Source organism: Mauremys mutica, chromosome 3 (assembly GCF_020497125.1).
Source record: "Mauremys mutica isolate MM-2020 ecotype Southern chromosome 3, ASM2049712v1, whole genome shotgun sequence".
Classification (NCBI taxonomy): Eukaryota; Metazoa; Chordata; order Testudines; family Geoemydidae; genus Mauremys; species Mauremys mutica.
In genome coordinates this window covers 159,004,243-159,022,204 of record NC_059074.1, presented here as the reverse complement: position 1 = coordinate 159,022,204, position 17,962 = coordinate 159,004,243, and the positions used below count along the sequence as shown (strand labels likewise).

At 42.0% G+C, this 17,962-nt stretch overlaps 1 protein-coding gene across 1 annotated transcript in view; it reads right to left on the bottom strand.

Annotated features, from left to right (window-relative positions):
• TP53BP2 (tumor protein p53 binding protein 2) overlaps positions 1-17,962 on the bottom strand; it is a 60,813-nt gene that overhangs the window by 27,129 nt on the left and 15,722 nt on the right. Inside the window, exons 2-4 of the mRNA XM_045010993.1 lie at positions 10,719-10,866; positions 3,414-3,527; positions 400-479 (exon numbers count right to left, since the gene is read on the bottom strand). Coding sequence (XP_044866928.1) covers positions 400-479; positions 3,414-3,527; positions 10,719-10,866 — 342 coding nt within the window. The remainder of the gene's footprint in view (positions 1-399; positions 480-3,413; positions 3,528-10,718; positions 10,867-17,962) is intronic.

Genomic DNA, 17,962 nt, shown 5'->3' with positions numbered 1-17,962 from the left:
GAAACTATCATTCTGCAGATCTAATGCTGATGACAGGAATCTGATTGACAGCACTGAGACTGAAATGCTCTGCTTGGTCACAGAACAGGTACACACTAGTGCAATCTTCCTCAGACTGCCTTTGCCACTGCATTTCAACCCAGTGGGGACGATATGCAGGAACTGGGTAGTTCCGTCTATTCCTTTCCAGTTCTCAGAATCTCTGCAGAGACTGCCAACAAGGGTGTCAATTGGGATATTGTTTTTGTGGAGTGGACTGACCGCATATTTCCAGAGCAGCCACCAAAGATCCATCAAAATATCTACCTTTGCCTGCCAGGTTTGGATTTGCACCAGTGACTCAGAATGAAAGGCTCTGCTTAACTGCATTAGAGAGACGACATTAAACTGAATGATTACCCCATTCTCTAGTCGTCGATCACCAGGCACTTTTACACCATTTCTCTTTAAGCTCGGATCCTGCAGCCTCTGTCCACTCCCTAGATTAACACATACAACAATCAAGGAGAATGTAACACTTGAAATATTCGTGCTGCTTAGGGTGACCAGATATCCCAATTTGATAGGGACAGTCCCGATTTTTGGGTCTTTTTCTTATATAGGCTCTTATTACCTCCCACCCCCATCCCGATTTTTCACACTTGCTGTCTGGTCACCCTAGTGCTGCTCCCTTGACACGCAACGTTCTTTGCAAAGGAGAGGGAATACGTTTTCTTTCTGTTTAGATTCTGTGTGACTTTCTGGTTTTCACCCTACCTTTAGCAACTCTAAAATAAACTTAACTGCAGACCATGGATGTTTTACTAAACAGGCTGTTACAAGGTTATTCCCACCATTGGTGATATGGAGAATCCTACAACACATGCCTTACTTCTCTCTTCATGGAGATTAAAGCAGTCAAATGCTAAATGAAAATTAAATCGAGCACGAGGCCAGAAAAATCTACTGCATGAACTCACTCTCCTTATCTCATAAGCAAAGGGATTGACTGTTTCAACAGTAAAAGAGGACACTTCATTCTCATTAGTGGACATCTGTACTTCACATGAGCAGACAGATAAGAATTTGAAAATGGAGCCCAGTCAGCCAAAACAATAACAGAGGAAGTTTATTCTCTACTCTGGTGCAGGGATGATATATATACCTGGTGGTTTGTCTTGGCAAAAATTGAAAAGGCACAAGGTCACATTATTGTGAATGAGAAATCATCTACATGCTATTAAAAAAAATATTTAAAATCATTCAATAATCCAAGTCACTCTTCTGAACAGAGAGGCTTTTTTTTTTTTAAAAACAAGAATTCAGGTAGAAGTTTCACTCTAACACTCTCACACTAACTAGGGTGATAAATGGGGGCAGGATTTCACCACATTTAAGTCAATGGCCAACACCCACTGCCCACCTCCCTCCCCCATCACTTCACTGTGACAAGGATTTCACCCCCATGACTTTGGGGGGGGGGGCAAATCTGAGGGGAGGGTATTTTCATACGACTAACAAAAGTTTTAGTGATGTGGGTTATTTTCATCTCTAATCACAAAGGTTTTTTTTATTATGACTTAATGTCAACATTTATTTTTGAAAGGTAAGATGGTTTTAAATGGTTGTATACTACAAGGACTCAAGCCCTTAGAAGACCCAAATAAGTAGGTTCAATATTTTCTCCCTCCGTCAGCAAACATCTTAGGCAATTGTCCCTATATACTTAAAGTCAAGGGCTCACATACCATATACTATTCTGCTAACCTGAATGAATATGACAAACTCCAGGAGATGAAACCTGAAGTAGCTTGGCCCATATACAGGTAATGCCTGTATAGGGTATGATCTGGACCAACACACAGTAAACCAAAGCATTTTGGAATGCTATTTGGCTGTTGCTTTTAAATTAGTGTCACGGGAAATTGCCTAAAACACTAATACTTACCATTTGAATCTTTGGCTGGATACTTACACTTAAGGAAAAAATACTTATTTTACACTGGATCTGTCTCCAGGTTTAATTCAATCCAGTACATTTACTGGCACAAGAATTATCAGGAAGCATCTTTACCTAAAATCTTGTTCACTTCTATGGAAATGTTTACATACTAAAGACACTGAGAGGCCAAGTGCCAATATCATACCTCACCCTATGCCCCGTGTATGCTGCAGGAAGACGCCATCTTTATGCAGCATTTTGCAAACTAACATTATGCCCACTGAGAGAGCATGGTACTGGAAGACTTATTAAATGTGGCAGTGTTCTTGCTTCTATGTGGATACAGCATCTGACCATATTAAGGAAAACTACAGTCAGACAGACACACCCCTCCTCTGTTTTGAATCCTGATTAGTTTGGATTAACAACAACTATGCCCAGCCACCTAAATTGTAGAGGAAGGGTCTTATTAGATAAGTGTGGTCTAGAATAAGCTTTTCATTCTCCTTATTGCATCAATATGAAATTCCTTGAGTTTGAGATTTGCTTACCTAGTTCATATCATATTGACTTTAATGTACATAAAACACTTCTGGCAAATCAGAGATGGTACTACAAGAAATATGAAGATCAAAAAGCAAAAAAAAAAAAAAAACCACCCCCAAACCATCACTTCACATTCATTTAAAAGGAAAAATCTTAAAGGTGCTACAGGAGAGAATTCGGATGATTATGAACATTATTTTGTAAACCGAATGATATGTGCTTTTATATGCTTTATCAATTAGAATCACAAAGCAATGTTATTGTCACATTCTTGGAATGTGATAGACAAGTGCATTGCATTTGAACACCAAAACACATACAGGTTTATAAACAGCTGGAAACGGTAAAATATTACATCTTTTAAATTTGCCAAGTAATATTTACTGATTCTGTAACACAGCAGTAAAATATCCTCCAGGTAAAACCCACAGAATACAGATTATAAACAAACGGAGGCGGAAATGGGCAACTGTCACAGTAATATAATATAGCAGAAAAAAATCAGCAGATACTTCTGGGGGAATATCGAAGTCCTGTAGAGACTTTGCTACTGCCAATCTATTTAACACAGAATCCTCTCATATACCGTGATGATGTATAAAACCCATAGAGATAGAAAGTAGTTTGGCAAATATGGGTTTCTGGAGATCATACAAGAATTGGAGGGGGGTTGTGGGAGTACAAATTAAACCATCCCAATTCTGCTTGAAACTTAATAGAAGTCATATTTAGTGTATGTAGTGAGCCTAAGTTTTTTGGCAGTAGCATTCTCTTACAGGCAAAATGAAGGTCAGACCAAACAGTGCCCCCTGAGGATCCCCAGCTCTTTGACAGAGAGACTGTAGCCATCATAATACATGCAACAGTTAACCTAGTCTTAAGAATGCCTGAAATTAGTTTGTTCTTTTAAGTGAGAGAGATTTGAGCACTTCAGATCACCACATACCTGTTTCCCGGCTAGGGGGACGTTCATGGCGAAGGAAGAAACGAACCTCGTTTCTCTGGACACCAAAGTGCTGCAGAATATCCAACATCCGCTCATTATCAGCTACAGGGCGCTCTGAAAAAGCATAACGCCAATACAGTAAGACCTCTTTCACATCCCTCCAAGGCTTTTCATGACTCACATAAACACTCACCATAAACACTGTAGAGTGGGCATGAGACTATTTCTCCATGCCTTTTAAATGGCAACCAAAGGACTGGCAGGAGGCCAATCTTATGGAGAAGCTTTTGCTATCAATACCACCATGAATTAGGGTTAGTGGCCAAAAAAAGAAAGGGTGGCCAAAGAAAGGATTCTTCTTCCCTTAATTATACCAACAGATGGTGACTCACTGCTTGACTGCAGCTTTAGGCACTCAAGTTCAGGTAAAGACTTTTGGGATAAGTATTCAAGCACTATTTTTTTTAGGATATCAATAACTCAGGTCAAAATGTGCAAGCTTGTATGCTTGACACTATCTGCCTAAATCCATAATTAAAACGCCATTCAACCCTTACGAGTTGATATCAATAGAGAAAGTTTTTGAACCCCTTTAATATATTAAAATCTTCCTATAACCTTTGAATTTTAAAGGTACACATGACACAAAACTCACTATTATTGGACACTAATAATGTCTCTTCTATGCCATGTCTGGGGGGAAGGATCCTACAACAAAAGCAGTATGGACAAAAAAAAAGGCTCTGTGGTGACCAGTTCATCCATCTTTTCCTGATGTGCCCCAAGTTACTTATGCTCACTAGTAAAAGCTGTTGGGCCTAATCTTAAAACAGCGTACACCAGCCAAGCTCCACTGACTTCAGTGTAGTTATGCTGATTTACATCAGCCACTAATCTGGCACAATACCTCTGAAAGCAGAATTTGTTGCCAATTTTATTTCCTGCTAGCTCGTATGCATTTTGGATGACGCCAGGCTTAATTTTTGATGATTCTGAAAAGGCCAAACACTTAACACCTCGGATTCGTGCCTCAGAGAGAAAACAAAGGAGGAGAAGAAGGCAGCAATAGGAAGTCTGAGTTCACAGGGCAAGTATCCAAGAGGTTGCTAATTCTTCTAAATAATTTTGCTTTAAAAAGCTGTAGATTATGCATGTAGCTTTTTTTAAATTAATTTTCCCATTCCTGCTCCCCACTTCCACAACCAGAAATCAGGCCTTTTAAATACATACATACATAGTTTCAAGTCCATCATTCTTTGGCCCTTTGACTCCTACACGATTTTTAGAGTGACCAATCTTTGGCCCAGTGGAATACCTTTGTGTATGCTACTTCCATCGACCTGTTCTCTCCCTCCCTAGCATATTTTTCTCTTGCAATTTTACCACTCTTTCATGACTGGGGATTTAGAGGTGGAAAGTGCTTAGATTGACTCAGGGCCACCCAGAGGATTCAGGGGGCCTGGGGCAAAGCAATTTCGGGGGCCCCTTCCATAAAAAAAAATTACAATACTATATTTTCGTGGGGGCCCCTGCGGGGCCCGGCGCAAATTGCCCCATTTGCTCTCCTAGGAAAAATAAATCTTCTGCATCTCGGCACAAACCCAGTTTTGAGAAAACTTCTTTACAAGGTATCACTGGTTCTCAGCATCAGCTAGTGCTAAAAGGCACTAAAGCTCATTAAAAGGGTTGGACAAATATGTGCGGTGAAAACTGTTTCTGGATCGAAAACTAGGGGTTTTTAAAAAGCAGGGAAAAAAAATCACGGACAATGTCTGCTGTCCTTCAAAATTTGTTGTGGTTTTTTTAATTGAAAAGCTGAAATTAGTCTGCCATAACCTGAATATGGTTTGGGGTTTCAGAAGTGTGTGGCCAAATATCTGCTGTTTGCTGTGTTTGATTGTTTAAAGAAACAATAAAAAAATTCTGCTTAAAAAAAAAATCCAAAACTTTTGAACCACCTCAGCTTGTGACCAAATGCCTGAGCCCATCCAGTCAGATTTTTCCAGGTTTCTGATACTCTGCTGGCTTCCTTGACTCATATCTGTCTCCATAACTTTGGGTTCATTTAGGTTAGAATATGAGAACAGCCATACTGGGTCAAACCAAAGGTCCATCCAGCCCAGTATCCTGTCTACCGACAATGGACAATGCCAGGTGCCCCAGAGAGAGTAAACCTAACAGGTAATGATCAAGTGATCTCTCTTCTGCCATCCATCTCCACCCTCTGACAAACAGAGGCTAAGGACACCATTTCTTACCCATCCTGGCTAATAGCCATTAATGGTCTTAACCTCCATGTATTTATCTGTTTCCTAGAGACTGGCTCCATGGGGTCCCTCACAAACTAGAGACGGTTACTGGGGGTTTGTCTTTAGTACAGCTTATGTACATACTCCACGAACTGAGCATTTGAGCTTGTTCCAAATCTGGGATGAGCCTATGTTGTGAAAACTGAAATGCTCAAAATAGCACATGCATGTGAATGGACATAGGGTGTTAAAATTAAATTACCCCAGGGGTTCTCAAACTGGGGGTCGGGACCCCTCAGGGGGTCACGAGGTTATTACTGGGGGTCGCGAGCCATCAGCCTCCACCTCAAAGCCTGCTTTGCCTCCAGCATTTATAAGAGTGTTAAATACATATAAATTAAAAACACTTTTTTTTTTTAAAGTGTGGGGGGGTCACACTCACCGGTTTGCTATGTGAAAGGGGTCACCAGTACAAAAGTTTGAGAACCACTGAATTAACCCCCCTGGAGCCTCAGGAAATGTAAGGGGGGGGTCCCTTGGTAGGGTTGGTAAGGAGGTAGATGGTGTAGATATTGCTCTTCTCATGTGATCCCTCCCGCAGTGGCTAATTTTAAATGAAGCTACCCTCCCGTGAAATGAATCTCCCTATGGCACTGAAATTAAATATAGACTATAATTTGGCATTTGAGAAGTGAAAGGGATGGTAGCCCTAATGGAAAAGCTAACAGCTTGGCTCTTCTGCAAGCCTCAAACTGCTGAATGAGCTTTAGGGTAGGGAAGGCTGTGCCTCCCAAACAACCTGGCCCTGCCCCCATCTGACCCCCACCCACTTCCTGCCCCCCGACTGCCCGCCCCCCTCAGAATCCCTGACCCATCCTGCTCCTCGTCCCCTCACTGTCCCCCAGAGACCCCCACCCCAGGACCCCACCCCTACTCCCTATCTACCACCCGCTGAGTCCTAGACATTTCGCCGCCCCAAGCATGGCGGCATGCTGCGGGGGGCACTCTGCCGGTCCCGCAGCTCCGGTGGACCTCCCGCAGGTGTGCCTGCGGCGGGTCCGTGCATCCTGCGGCTCCACCGAAGCCGCGGGACCAGCGGACCCTCCACAGGCATGCTGCCAAAGGCACCCTGCCTGCCGCCCTCCCGGTGACCGGCAGAGCGCCCCCCGCGGCATGCCGCCCCAAGCACGCGCTTGGCGTGCTGGGGCCTGGAGCTGCCTCTGCCCCCCGTTCCCTGTCCCCTAACCTCCCCCCCCCAACCTCTGCCCCCTCCCTGTCCCCTGATTGTCGCCGAGACTCCCTGCCCCTTAGCCAACCCCAGCCCTGGCCCCTTACCCCTGGCTCCCCTCTCACCCGGAGCCTCAGCGCTTCCAGGAGCTTCGCTCTACAGAGGCAGCGTGTGTCAGGCGGGACCTGAGCCCCGCCCCACTCAGAGCCGTGTGGTCAGGGGGCGGGGCTGGGAGCTCCACACTGAGCTCAGCTCAGCTCCCGCCGCTCAGCCTGGAGCTCACAGCCCCGCCCCCTGACCACACGGCTCTGAGCGGGGCGGGGCTCAGGGGCCCCGCCGAAGCCACGCTGCAGCTGTCCGGGATGCTGCTGGATGGGCTGAGGCTCTGGGAGAGGGGAGGGGAGGAGACGGGGCCGGGGAGGGAGCCTCAGCCATGCTCGTGGGGTCCCCTGCGGAGCCTGGGGCAAATTGCCCCACTTGCCCTCCCACCTCCCCCGAGCGGCCCTGGATTAACTTAGGGTCCTCCCATCTTTGAATGTGAGCAATGATTTTTTTTAATTTAATTTAATTTTCCTAGATAAAAACCACATAAATGGTTAAGAATTATTTAAAGAATACATAAGAATAGCAGTGTTATTCAAGGCCTCATCCACACTAGGACAAAAAACAAAAAAGCTTGTGTTTACAATGCGTTAGCAATGTAAAATCCTAGCATAGACACAACAAGCTGTAGTTTTACCTCAATGTACCCAGCTGAGGTGAACTTTAGCTTAGGATTCATCTTGATAGAGCAGATCAAGGTAAGGCTACAACTTTCCTTGTCTATACTAGGCTTTTTACAACAATACTTTGTTGTATAAACAGTTTTTTTCCCCTGAGCATAGACAATGTGGAACTTCCATTATTATTTATAATGTATATATTATGGCAGCACCCAAAGGGCCCCAATCAGGATCAAGGCCCCATTGCCCTGGATGCTGTACAAACCATAGGAAAAAGACAGTCCCTGGCCTGAACAGCTTACACTCTAGAAGACAAGAGCAAATAGCGGATATAAATGATGTGATATAAACATACAAGTAAGTGTCCATGATGGAGGCAATTTTTTGTTGCTATTGTATTTAGAATCTGCTGTTTTTACATTCAAGGCAGAGATGAGGCTGAGAAGGGCAATGATTTAAGTTAGGAAGCATTTCATCTTGAATAGAGTTTTTCTTTTTTTAAGCCTAAGTCTCAGAGGTAAAATGTTAATTTTAGACAAAAGGAATTTGTGGTGTTACGCATGAATGCCCTCTTATAAAACTTAAAAAGTGAACACAGATAGAAGCCATTCAGATACTATTGTTTCACAATATAAAAAGGATTTCTTTAAATGAAAATTCCTCGGCTATGTTGAAGCCGTCTAGGAGGGAAAATATCTGGAGTCACTGTCGGAAGAGATTAGATTTACAGTATAAGCAACTAGGTCACTGTTACAGAAAAAGCAGTCTCCCAGCAGTTACTTGTCTAGACAGCTAGAAAAGCTCTTCATCTGTTAAACCCCAATGCAAAAAAGGTAATGCTGTCAGATTCACATCTTCTTAAACAAAGAATATATAAAAGGCTGATGAGGCACATTCCTAGGGAACTAGACAATACTTCGATCAGAACTGCGTAATTAAAATTAAGGATGCTGTCAACACTTCACTGGTAAATTCAAGGAACATCAAAACAGATTTTTCAAGTTCTAATAGAAATCAAACACAAACTACCCAAGGACAGGACAAAGAGGATCATTCAGAAGTCTTCTGTTTTCACTTCTTCCTCCCTTGTATCTAAAAAGACATGTAACGTACATACTCCTTCCTTTTAATTACTTTTCTTGGTAATTAAGGAAGTAGAAACAGTTTTCCTGGTCAAAACCAGTGATCTAGTAGCAGGGTATATGATGCCACCAGGGGAATCACAGTTTATTAAAGCTTGGCCTCCTGTTCCTCAAACCAAAAGAGAATGGGAGCACTGTGGAGATAGTATGTATAGCTCCTGCAGAAAGAGCCCCTTATGTCAATTTCCAGCAAATCTACTCCCCAGCACTCACAGAAGATCTAATAGGCTCCAGGAACAGAAGCCAAAACTCCCTGAACCAGAGAAAAGTTTGTTGTAACATGTGGCCAGACAAAAGAGAGGAGAAGGAAGTTATACCCAAAGAGTACCCCAGTAATTTAATTTGGACAGCCCTCATTTTTCAGGATGCACCTCAGTTTTTGTTTCTTCATCAGCTGTGGAAGAGCCTGTCTCCCCGTTTGTTTTTTTTAGTCACTTTACAGTTTTAATAACTATATTTATATAGCTGCCTGCCACTGAAAGCAATTTTTCTAAAAACTGTCTAGCTCCTAAATCTCTGCAAAATAAAGTGGACTTATTTTGCACAGCCTCATCTTAAAGGTGAAACGAGTTGAACAGCAATTTTCTCACAGGATAAAATGTGATGCACTTGAAATAATTGCAATTGGCCACCACTGGTGGCACATTAGCTGTTTTGGGTCATATATATCCCTTTCTAAATGTGTTTCTACTTCATACTGCACCAAAGCGTCTTTTTTTTTTGGCCTTACAGCATTTTCATTCATACATTAATAGATTCCAAGGCCAGAAGGGGCCATTGTGATCATCCCGTGACACCTTAGGCCATAGAATGTCTCAAAATAATTCCTAGAACAGATCTTTAAAAAAAAAAAAAAAAAAAAAAAAGAAGAAGATCTTTATTTTTAAATGGTCAGTGATGGAGAATCCACCACAACTGATTGGTTAAAAATTTACACCTTGTTTAAATTATTTGTTAGGAAACGTAATCTGAAACATGCAGATAGCTTTTACATTTGTGACCAGTAAATACTGGCTTTGTACAAAGGTAAGCAAATACTTGTGTTGAAAAACGAATACAAAATTACATTAGTAAACACAAGAGTTCCCAGAAGAATATAGGATATTAGTTCAAATTCTCCCCCCCCCAAAAAAAATTTCACTTGCCTCTCCTTACAAAAGAGGATACACCATAGATACCAGCTTTATTTTTATATGGCTTATGACCACAGCTGTACAAACAGCATTTAGACACCACAAGGATAAGTGACGCATAAAACCACACACATAGGTAATTGCTTTATTTGTTTCTGCATCTCTTCTTGGAAAGTGCATTGGTCTCTGTTATCTAGTCTTTAAAGGATCTCTCTCCAGAGTACAACAGATACAGCTAATGACTAGATTTTACAAATAAACTCTTTATGTTTTATGGCCCTGAGTCTGCAAACAGAGGGAAGACGACCCATTGTTTTTTTTAAATAAAATAATAAAAGAATGTGCTGCTTGTTTTAAAGGTTAGAAATATGAGGAACACCAAGTCTGATCTTCCCTGATTTTGCTGGAGAACCTCTTTGGGCTCTCAGAGCATGAGTATTGTTAATTCTCATGACTTAAAAATTCAACTCCCACCTTTTCATTTAACAGTCATCCTGTCTCCAAAATGTTCATGAGGCATTGGAATTACACAAACATCCAGAACATATTAAACCATCTGTTTAAAATCCCTTCCCCTGTCAGTTGCTCAGCCTTCAATCTCTAGACCCGCAGGATGCCACATTTCTCCAGTCCCCACAGAGTCTTGCATATATAGCATGTATTTCCAGTGAAGAGCTTAACAGAAAGGAAGGCAAATGGTAATCTCTTATGCTATATGTTTGTACAGTGCCTACCACAATGGGGCCTTGGCCTCTAGGTGCTATGGTAAACAACAATAAAAGCAAACTAACAAAGGATATTGAATGATCACAAAAGCTACATCTCTCATACCTGAGCCAAACCATACTTCAGCGAGGTGGCAGTCACTCTCCCCAGGCTCTTTACACAGCTCCACCACATCTCTGCAAGTGGTTTCAGGTGTAATTGGCACCTCAGTGAAGTGTTGTTCATTATTACTGAGGTACACAGTAAGAAACATCTGGAAGAGATAAAGAGAATGGCACACAGTTAGTAGAATACACAAGGTAGGTTGCATGCCACACCCATATCCTTATTATTAAGTTCATCACTCTCAGCCTAAAGCAATTGGCACCATTCACTAGTGACCACTGCACGTACGCAGTCCTAATCAAGACCACAAAAAATTCACAGAAAAATACTGAGCAAAATGAGATGCTAGGGAAGTCACTTTCTGTTTATGTAAACAGGCTACGTGTCTCGGACAATCTGTACTATATATTGCATCCCAATCCCTTTGAGATATGAGAGTTCTGGAAAAAAAAAAATCTGGAGATGCCTGTCCTTTCAGGCCAAGAGTTGAAAGATGTGAAGCATCAAAACGCTCTGTGTGTCACTCTAAGGTACCTACACACTGATTTGATGTAGAAGCAGAAACAGTCCTCTACCGTTCAGAAGTGTTCTTAACCAGGAACAACTTCCCATGAAGGAGAACAAAGGTAATTAAAGTCTGGAGAAAGATCTACTGGATAAGAAATGACAGTGGAAGCTAATATTTTCAATTTATATAGCACTTGTCACTCGAGGATCTCCTACAGATAGCACAACTCAACTTCTTATGCCCTTAAACATTCCCTGTATGCATACAAGGTTCCCTGCAAATGCAGTCAGAAGTGAAATGTGCTTCAGATCTCATTTGCCTTCCTCTCTTAGCAACTCACTGATCTTTGATTAGGATTATTAAATACGAAAAAAGTTAAACAGCTACCTGCTCCTCTTTGCTGTTATTTCTCTACCCTCTGCAATAGAAAGCTCAGATTTTTAAAAAAAAAAAATTAAGAACTATAGCCTAATTTTCAGTGAAGACTTCAGTGGGAGCTGTGGATGATCAGCATCTCTGAAAACAAGGCAATCAGTTTGTTGTTTACTACTATTTTAGAATTAAATTATAAATGTAAGAAGCTGACTCAAAAATTAAACAGGTTTATTTTGTCCCTGGAGCTACTCTGAATGTTGATTTCAACACTAGCTGAAAGACATAAACTTCCAAAATCATAAATCTGTCAAATGTCTTCACAACAGCAATTACTCTGCTTAACCAATTGAACATTTTAATTGTAGGTCTCCTAGCAAAATATGTTCCAAGTCAACAAAAAGACTGGATCTTGGAAGCCAGCCATGTTTATTCTCTCCCCCGCTTCCCCAAAGCTACGTTGAAGTCATATGGGGTAAAAGTGAACAGGCAAAGATTCTTTATAACAATAGTTTAAAGATTCAAAATATGCTGGGCCTGAACTATGACTCAAGCAAAGTACAATGGAAATGTTCATTTCCCTCTAACTTTAAAAAGAGAGCTATTACATCATGCACTTATTCAATTTTCTGAAGATACAGTAGGCCAAACTCAGGCCTGGCGTCACTGTACTCACTAGAGACAAATTTGGCCCATCATATTGAAGATTTAAAATCTGTTGAGGAAAGGATGATGAATATAGTTTAAGGTGTGCATTTGTCTGAGAAAGATCTTGTTTACTTTGTCAATGATCTTTCAAATGCCTGGGTTCCTTTCCCTCTTCCCCCCAAACAAGTAGCAGCAGCCACCATCTTATTTACCCAAAAAACTGTCCAATTAAAGATACTGGAAATACTTTAATTGACTTCAAACACTACAGTATACAATATTTCTTGTTATACAGTCACCTGGAGTGGGTATGTTGAATTGCCAGCTCCTAAACTACTAGTAACTAAACTGATGGGACTGTACCCAGTATCGACAGCCCAGTAGGTCTACAGTTCCTGGTACAGCTCCCTGAAGCAGTGACATGTGAGAAATTTCACAAGGCCTTCTGCAAGCAGTAAGAGAGCTAAAAGGAACTGAGGAAAAAGAGCTCGCAACTCCCATAATTCTTAAGGGAACTCCCATAAATACCCTGGCACCATTTCTTAGTCATTGCATCACAGTGAAAGCAAGGGAAAAAGGTATGTGGGATGAGGAACAGAAAGGAAGTGAAGGGACAAGATAGATAAAAGCAAGTAGGGAGAGTGTGTGAAATGCACAGTTGGCGATAATGAACGTGTGGTACTGAAGGAATGAGGAGAAAGGGGAAAAAAGGAAGGAAAAGTGGTGAGAGATTCCACTCATTGGTTTTAAGATGAAATTCAGGAAGTAATTCATTTCCCACACAGAGAAAGAGAGGACGTTGTGAGCCCTGAAGCCCCTTCTCCTCTCTCCTGCCCTTGGCCAGAAGCAGCTACACTTCTACCCCGATATAACGCAACCGGATATAACAGGAATTCAGATATAATGCAGTAAAGCAGCGGGGTGCCCCGGGCCCTTTAAAGGGCCACCCGAGCCCCACTGTTTTACCACATTATATCTGACTTCGTGTGGAGCCCCGGGCCCTTTAAATCACCTCCGGGGAAGCCGGTCCAGTCCGGCACGGCATACCGGCTCTTGCCGCTATGCCGTACCATATATAACACGGACCCACCTATAAGGTGGTGAGATTTTTTGGCTCCCGAGGACCATGTTATATCAGAGTAGAGGTGTAGTAAGTTCATGTTACATGCCAGCAGTGTATGCAGCCACACAGCCAAGGACTCTTGGTTGAAATGCTGAGCACTACTGGGGGCATGTTTCCATGTAGACCAGAGGTGTGTTACAGGTATGCTAAGGGGATCACACGGTGGTTAGCATTCCATATTTATCTAATGTGGATCTAATGTGGCCTTATCATGACTCTTTGTGCAGTTTATGGGAAAGTGCCAATGACGTGTCAATGGCAGTTAGGGGGCAAATCTATTCTCTCCCATAGATTCTATTTAAAGCTTTCAAATTGAAGTTTTGAAGTTCAATTTTAAATTTACAACAATGCTCAATGACAAAACTCTAAACACACATTTATACACACTATTTTAAGGAGAGTTTGGAGGTGGGAAGTGACATTCCACCAGGCAGCGCTACCATGTAATCACAGACACAGAACCAGAAACAGTTTTGTTTTCCTTAAACTCGGCCAGCTTTGCAGCTGCAGTGAAAACCTGGAGTTTTACAGGAATGTACAATACACCACCTTTTGTAGCATTAGCCTATGACTGCCCCCACCACTTCACACTTAAAATGACTGCACATAACTATCTCCCAGTTCCTGTGTATCTGCAAAACGTGCTGCATCTGGGGACATTTGTTTTCAGTGATTCACTTTCAGCTGGGAATGTTTTTCATTAAAACGAGTATAATCATAGGTATTATATGGAACCTCAGACAGCCAACCTAATAAAAGATTATTCACTCCTCAAATGAGCATAACTAACTCCCACTGCTAATCTTGAGGTTTACATACACACACAGGCAACTGTTCAGAAAGGATCACAAGTTGCCATCTATACCCTGAAAATCCCAGATAAACTAAACTACTTGACCAGGGTGTCCAGCCTCCCTTAGTGATGACTATGTCCAGAATATTTGTATTAAATAACAAACTGAAAGTGTATTCCCAGAGTGACAAAGTAATTAACTGAAGTGTTTGGATCAGCCCCAAGGATGTGGCAGGGGGCATGGCCTACCCAACTATCTGCTGTTCTGATGTGAGCCACCCCTTCCCTGCGGCTGCTATTCAGCAGCTGCCACACAAGCCACCTACTAGATCACAGAGGAGGGAAGCGAAAGCAGCATTGGCTGCTCCGATTGCCTGGTAGGCTGTATAAACTCCAGAAAGAGCAGGGTAAGAGCTTGCCTGGCTCTGCCTGAGCCTAAAGAGAGTATCTAGCAAAGTCAGCTGTCCTCCCTATCACTGCAACCTACAACAGCACAGAACAGGGGAAGGGCGAAGCTAAGAATCAGAAACCTTTTATAGCTCCCTGATTCACTGCTTTGGCATGGGTTATAGTAGCCTGGTGGCTGCTCTAACTTGCACAAGCTGGCAAGGCTTCCCAAGAGACCACATACCAGCAGGGGATAGCTGACATGCAGCGTGCACCAGCCACTCTCCCAACCCAACTCTTGACATGCTGCTCCATATCCTAGCGTGGCCCCTAGTCAAAAGCTGAGGGGAGAGAGGCATGGGAGTGGAGTAAACTGGCACCATATCCACTGGGGAATCCACAGCAAAGGATGTTTGGGTGCTCTGCACAACTTAATTGGCATAAATGGACCATAAGAGGCCAGAGAGCCTGCCCCAAAGTATTGACTGTAGTCCTTGACCTTCTTGAAATATGTTTGGCCCCAAAACTCAAGAGACTGGACACCACCTCTCTAAATGGGCATGAGTTACTATGACAAAAGAAAAGCAACTTGTAACAAGTAAACCAAACCAGTCTGAAGAAGTGGAGGAGAACAGTCAGATCCTCAAATGCTATTACAGACAATATCCAATTAGGCTGAAAGCTCTGACAATTGCAAGAAACTCTGTGCCAAGTTTAATCTTGTTTCACCTTTTGGGGACTGATTTTTCAGAAGTGTTGACCCTCCAAAACTCCAACTGAAGTCAACGGGAGCTCCAGGTGCTGGGCCTCACTGAACATCAGGCTCTGAAATTCTCTGTTTTGCTAATATCCTCCACTGGGATAAAGATACGTTACTTCTGGATGTGTCTTGCCGTTCAATTTCTAGTTTGTTTGGACACCTAAAGACAGTCTTCCCACAGATATCCATTTAAATATGGGGGAAATGTGTTCTGGTCACTAGTGGGGACCGGATCAACTATGCTCAATACGTGGTGGCAGGTATTAAAAAGGACAGATCATGAACACTTTGCCTTGTCTACACCAGTGTCTAAGATGTGTAGAATCATGATGGGTCAGATGCCAAAAAAATCATCTAATTTTCTAGCATAGACAGGACCTCCGTGGACTTGCGTGTACAGAGTGTTATTTGCCATTTATTTTGTTCTACACCTTGGACAATCATGTCTGAATATTTTCCTTTGTTTTTTGTGACTGATAAAGGGGTTTTAAAATGTAAAAGTGTTGGATCCCACCAATGTAGCTCGTGGCATATTCACCAGACACTGGAGATGGGCGGTAGATCTAGCAATGCAGGATCCTGCACGGTTTACCATACATTTCAGCTGACAGTATTGTCCAGCCTAGAAAATAAGCTTTGCAATTACGGAACCTCCAGCAAAGGAGACACTTTAATCTGATGCACCAAGGACACTGGAGGGAACATGTGCAGTTTCACTTCAGCCAGAGACCATTTTTCGAGCAGGTATACATATCTTTAGAAATGCAAATGAAATGCACAACCCACAAGTGTTGAAATGGCAAAGCAAAAGTAAATATTTATAAAGAAGAACATTTCACATCTCTACAAAAGAATGGACCAGATTCAGAGGCAAATCTAAGGGAATCCAAATTGGTGTAAATTACACCTTCTAGTCCCCTCATCATGAGTTGCAGCATTTGATTCCAATCCACGTAATTTACACATCATCTCTGTATATAACCCACTAAGTTTGACTCATAACACCCACTCAAGAGGCCGGAAAGGGAGGTAGTGTGGCAGGACAAGCAATTAGAAAAAAAGGATGTAAGAAGGTATACATTAAACCAGGCCACACCCTACTTTAAAATTTCACCCTCTTCTGTCTCATCAGCATGCAAGTTACACCCACATAAACTTCCTGGGATTCACCTCTGAATCCCACCCCCCCTTTTTTTTTTTTTTAAATTCAGTGACAGTATCATTTCTGACAAGTTCTTTTATACACCTCTACCTCGATATAACGCTGTCCTCGGGAGCCAAAAGAATCTTACCACGTTATAGGTGAAACCGCATTATATCGAACTTGCTTTGATCCACCAGAGTGCGGAGCCCTGCCCTCCGGAACACTGGCTTGCCGTATTATATCAGAATTTGTGTTATATCGGGTTGTGTTATGTCAGGGAAGAGGTATATATAGTTTAATACAGCACATATACTTCTTCCCAGCTCTCAACGTTTGTGGATAACTATTTTTATTTCTTAAAAAAAAGTTGCTGAGCTCTGCTTAAATGCAGATCTACATGCCCACAAAGGGCTTTAACAACAGCTCTGTCACTTTAAAGAACAGAATCAGTTTTCCTAAGTGCTATTAAGCCAAAGTTCAAGTAGCTGAGGAGATATTTGCAGTATGCAGTTTATTGGCCATTCACCTGAGCAGATATGATGGTATGCTGAGAACCAGCTGTGTTTTCCTGTGTCAGAGGATATTACTATAATGATTAAAGTGTACTGGAGAAACTAAGGGAAAAAGAAATACACTTGGCTAAGAGATGGACCATTGGTCTGACCCACCAATTTTAAGGGCCTGGGTTTTCCTTCCTTTACGCTCTCAAAAAAAAAAAAAGATGGTGGCAAAAATCTTCAAATTTGTAAAGTTGTTCCATCACATAATTTCACATCAATATTTTAAATTAAATCTTCAGTTATACCAAATACTTTAAATCCTTAAGTGCATGTGTTGACTGGAAAACTCAATTACTATGCAGCTTCTCTGACAGCACGGATTAGGTAATTCCTTAAACTAACCTACGTAAAAAGGACAGTCTGTACTTTCCCACAGGTTCTAGTCAAAGCTCTTATGCATAAACTTTGAAGTTCGGCCTTTAATTAGCAGCAACCCTTTGAGAGACACACACACACAGTTCATTAAGGGCCTTAAATTCCCTACATAAATAATGTTTGCAGCATTGTTGTAGATATGATGGTCTCAGATAATGAAAGAGAAAAGGTGGGTATGGCAATATCTTTTGTTGGACCCACTTGTGTTGGTGAAAGAGACCAGCTTGAGACATAAATATGTTACTTCTGGATGGGTCTTGCAATTCAATTTCTTGTCTATTTGGACACCTAAAAACAGTTTCCTCCTGCAGATATCCATTCAAGAGCGGGGGAATCTGTTTTGGTCCCTGGTGGGGACAGGAACAACCATGCTCAACATGTGGTGGCTTTTGAGCTTGTCTCTTTCACCAACACAAGTTGATCCAAGAAAAAGATCTCACCCACCTGATCTAGCTACAAAATAAAAATAATGAAATTCAGGGTTAACCCTTTAACCTAACCCCGTTCTGCCCAGGTATAATGCAGCACAAATGGTATAAGAGGCAATAACACTCTCCACTTACATAGCACCTAT